Source organism: Squalius cephalus (genome assembly GCF_949319135.1).
Source record: "Squalius cephalus genome assembly, chromosome: 21".
Taxonomy (NCBI): domain Eukaryota; kingdom Metazoa; phylum Chordata; class Actinopteri; order Cypriniformes; family Leuciscidae; genus Squalius; species Squalius cephalus.
In genome coordinates, this window is record NC_137142.1 from 25,838,800 (window position 1) to 25,843,645 (window position 4,846).

At 38.8% G+C, this 4,846-nt stretch overlaps 1 protein-coding gene across 1 annotated transcript; it reads right to left on the minus strand.

Annotated features, from left to right (window-relative positions):
* Positions 1-475: 475 nt before the first annotated feature.
* On the minus strand, positions 476-4,540 carry six3a (SIX homeobox 3a). The gene is made up of 2 exons (XM_079854915.1): positions 3,071-4,540; positions 476-1,587 (listed from the first exon to the last, which is right to left on the minus strand). The coding sequence occupies exons 1-2, from the start codon at positions 3,760-3,762 to the stop codon at positions 1,395-1,397; spliced, it is 885 nt and encodes a 294-aa protein (XP_079711041.1). The 5' UTR covers positions 3,763-4,540; the 3' UTR covers positions 476-1,394.
* Positions 4,541-4,846: the final 306 nt, after the last annotated feature.

Here is a 4,846-nt window from a genome sequence, read left to right on the forward strand (position 1 = left end):
TGTTTTTGTTTGTTAAATTGCGCTGTAAAAAATCTTGAGCAAACTAACTAAACTTCTAAATGAAGTGCTCTGTGTGGTTTTCTCTGTGTTAGCTACTCGCCCAAATGTATAGCTTTGTCCATGCCTAGCTCAATTTGGAATGAAAAGCCGTTTCGTTGACAATGGGACACTGGTCCAGGGGAGGAGCCCTCCATGATTAGTCAATTTAATGGTGTACACTTAATTTTTGCATTGTGTACATTAGCCACTGTCTTTTAACAAAAAGAAAGAGGAATGTTTAACGTGTCACAGTGAATTTTTGGTTTAAAAAAAGTTCCTGTAGGCTACTGTAAATTATGTGTATGTTGAAGAATTTTTTTGCACATTACACAAGTGATAAACTTATTTCATGCTCTCCTTAAACTGGAGAGATAATAGTTTGTTGTTGTAGGCTATTGAAAATGACTTGTGGAAATGACACACATAATGCAGTTTTATAACAAAATGGAATACTGTATTTTCAGTTTAGAAACGTATACATTAACAGAAGCACGCAAGAAAGTAACATTGAATTATAAGCGCTGGACTGGAAACATGAAATAGACTTGGTCAGTCGATGATGATATCCAATATTTTGTCTTTTGCATTAATTTCGACTGATAATTCATGGTCACTTAGAGTTCTTTTCATGGCATAAAACAGAGAAACAAAACGCCTAGAGCACTTACGTTTTGACGAATAGTTTATGTAGGGACACCAAGCCAAGAAAAGTGAACAGGGATAGAAAAGAGAATGGGTATAGCAATATTATTTACAGACTTATTTCTACACATATATTACAGACTGGGAGAATGATCGCATTATTTAAGATATACATAATTCAATATAAAATCTCGAAATAAAAATAAAAATCTGATACAGTCATAACGATTCAGTTCCACATTTGACCAGTACCCCACATAGGCAGTGACAGAAAGTGTAGTAAAAAGGTGCTTACGACTCAAATGATTGTCTGATGAACATAAAGGAAAAGAGGATTGCATCCTGGCTGCTCGTCGTCGCTCGGACTAAAACAGAAAAAGAAAAGGCGATGGACACCGGTTTCTGGTAATTCCCTCTTCACGGTGGTCCTGGTAGACATAATAAACGTAGGGCATTTCCCCATATACAAAAAAAAAAAAAAAAAAAGATTTCAAAGAAAAAATATATATTTAGATATATATATCATGCAAGTGATGGGGTGGGGGAAAGGTGTGGGGTCCATTGAAAGCGCTTGAAAAACACGTGCTTTTATGTTTTTTTTAGTTTTTTTTTTATATATAATAGTAATATCAATTGGTCCTTTTTCATCTTCCCCGATAATTAATAGAGTTTATTCAGGTCCATTCTCCTGTGTATATTTCTCTGTTTGCGTATCATACGTCGCATTCCGAGTCACTTGATGTTACTGAAAGAATCGACGTGCCCGTGTCGACTCGCTCTGTCATACTGGAGACACTGGTCGTTGGACTCGCTGCAGTCGATGGCGACTCCGCAGAACTGCGTGGAGTGCAGCCGGATTCCGAAAGGGACCGCATGCCATTCTGCCCTATTCCTTGATGCTGGAGCCTATAGCAGAAAAGTGAAAGAATGGAATGCCATTAGAATAGAAAAGTTGTAGGCCATTTTTTCCACTGAAAAACGCGCCTCAATTTTCATGTAATGCTACAATAGGCCTATTAAACATTTAAAACGATATAGATTAATAATAAAAAATAAAAAAATAGAACTCTAATAACTCTAAACATTTTCTTACATGATAAAGTGGATGCTACAGCTATACAAATACATAGAGCCCTGTTGCTACAAGGATTAAGTCTACATACCAAAAGCATATTTATAATCTATCCTCGAGATTTGATTGACTTCTCAGGATATTTTAATCTTGTAATGATACAAATGAGTATTGTTTTTATTTGCATGTTTATATGTTAAAATTAGGTGACGTCAGTTAAAGATTTGAGATGTTAGTGTGCTGTATGACAACAAAAAACAACTTATATTAGCGATGTGTGGTCATCCAGTCAAGTGCAATTTGTAGATTTATCTATTAAATAATATAAATCAGTTACACCAGTCAAAGTGTGGACTTAGTTTCTGCTGCTTTTTTATGCCCATGACACACAGTAGCTTACTATTTAGCGTTTAGGTAGAAAAATAATTCGACTAAGGCTAAATCATCTATAAATAAAACTCACTCTAAATAATTTACGCCGTGTTTTGTGTAATGTAATTACGAAGTATATTGGGTAGTCAAATTTTAGCCTAATAATTTGCACAGTGTCAAATATAATAGGCTAAACACTAGACCCTAGAATAATTAATAATGCTTTATTTCTCAATGTTGTGTGTCCGCAGGGTTACAAATGTTTGTATTTACAATCTCATGTTGTAAAATGTGTCTGTGTCTAAGAATATTTGATAAACTACTCTCTATAGTATTACTTTGCATTGACAATTACTTTGGGATTTACTTTTCCAATATTGCAACACAGATACTATACGTAAATTGTTTTTGTTTTCTCTTATTAGGCTTTATCCATATTTGTATTGTTATCTCTAGCATCTCAAATTTGAATTTATTATCAATGTTTTTTTTAAATATTTGATGTGTTAAAAACGACAAAAGACTATTTTCTAACAGTAAGCAGAACACAATAGCTTTGATGTGAAGCACACATTTGATTATGGAATGTTACTTTAGATATTTCAGTTTTCATCGATGAATCAGAGGGGGGAAAATCCATTGCCTTTTCACACTTTAATAAACAGGATACATGGCATTTGATCTATTTGCTTTTATACTCTGGTTAAAACTTTCTAAACATCTTGCACATGGCACAACTAAAATGTCGTCTTTCTCGCTCCCTCAGTTTTTTTTTTTTTTTTTTTTTTTTTTTTGTATGTCTCTAAATCTATTTGATTCTGTTTTTTATACTTACACAATACATTGTGTTCACATATTTCACAAACAGTTAATTTATGAAAATATATTACGAATATTACGAAAGAACATTTCCATTGAAAGGTAAACATACATGACGTGACTGACCTGTTTTTTGCTGCCGCTGCCCTGTCTCGTTGTCTCCGGTTTTTAAACCAATTTCCGACCTGTGTAGGAGTGAGTCCAGTGGCTTGAGCCAGTTCCCTTTTCTTGCTTGGGTTTGGATAGGGGTCCTGAAGGTACCACTCCCGCAACAGACTCCGCGTTCGCTCTTTGAAACAATGCGTCTTCTGCTCACCGTCCCAGATGGTTCTAGGCAGGGGAAACTTCTTTCGCACCCTGTACTTATCAACCGGTCCTAGGGGACGCCCGCGTAGTTTCTCGGCCTCCTGATAGTGAGCCTCTAGCCACATCGCTTGTAATTTACCATGCGAGTCCTTGGTAAACTTGTGGTTCTCCAAAATGTGGTAGAGATCACGAAAATTGCCCGTGTGGAAGGCAACCACAGCCCGGGCACGAAGGATGGATTCATGCTTGTTGATCGCCTCGCAAGCACCCGGCGCCACTGGAAGCGACCATAGGAAGCGACCCAGCCGCTCGATGTCCCCGGTCTCCTCCAGCGTCTCGCAGACGCTCGCCACTTGCTCTGGAGAGAAGTTTAAGGTTGGTAGCTGAAACATTGACAAGTCTTCGGGAGACCTGGAGCTGGGCGCACTGCTCGCCAACAGCAAAGGGCGATCAGCAAAGTTTGGCAGGAAGAAATGAGAGGGATAAAGCTCTAAAGGCGATCTGAAAACCATGGAAATGACCTGGGAGAGAATGAAATTTGCGAAGGAAAAAAAGACCGACGAATTCGGATTGAATGATTCAATAGCTATCGCCTAATGACACCAGCCTCATAATATCTCCCCCTAAATCCACCGTGAGTGTAGCATTGAAATATTTTGTTTCGCTTTTCTATTGGTCTTCTTGGTGTCGTTGTAGCGTTGTCATGGCAGCCCTGCCAATCACTGTCAAGCGTGCCAATCATTAGCCAGTACGTAGAGGCTTTCACCACTTCGGCTGCACGCACGGGGGGTTATCAGGAACTCCAATCTCAACAGCACCCTCCCTTCCCTTGACTCGTGTGAAGTCGAAGCAGAGTCTCGCCTATTTGTTGAATGGAATGAGCAATTAGAGGGTGGAATATTATTGTGATCTTAACGAGGCTCGTTAAAGTTAAGAAGATATGTAGGGAGAGAAGGCAGGGGTGGGGTTTCGGGATGACAGTCACGGACACGGGAATTTAAATGAAGCGCTAAAACGGAATCCACGACAGGGTGCAGATAGGCTATTTCATTCTTTAGCGCCTCGCATGAAGCTGGAGAGGATGTATGTTACGCCGGCTCGCTTAACCCATAGCCCAAGTAGGCTGCATTAGCCGTAAAAGCATGCAATCTAAAAGGATGGACATATGTGTTCTCTGTGCCTGTATGCTACCGCACGCCGAAAACTCCCGGATCGTTTTTGTATTTTGATCGCATTTCGATGCTATTCTCACACAGTGACAGCCGCTTACTAGTGGACGCACGTCCCTGTGGCTCCACTGATGCTTTGCTATGATCAGAGACTAAACACTGGCCCGTTGCCCATGCATGTTGGAAAAAGCACGTGATCATTGATAATTTATCTTTATTTTAATTCAAATTTTTTTTTTATATAATACCAATATTGTGGGCTACTTTTAGGTTGTAAAAATTAGAAAGACTTTACAAGAATGAAGGATATAATCTATAACTATAACACGAGATTCGGCTTCCAAAGGCGTGTTGGTATGGGTTTCATGGTTTGCATCAAAGAGGCTGTGCTGTATTATAGCCTATTTAGACAGTGCTTATAGTTCGT

What these genes read in the sequence shown, in the direction of transcription:
- six3a (XM_079854915.1), bottom strand. Translation starts at nt 3,762, where the DNA reads ATGGTTTTCAGATCGCCTTTAGAGCTTTATCCCTCTCATTTCTTCCTG. An exon ending in GCAGCGGCAGCAAAAAACAG is followed by an intron (nt 1,588 to 3,070) that starts GTCAGTCACGTC and finishes TTTCTGCTATAG; the next exon opens with GCTCCAGCATCAAGGAATAG.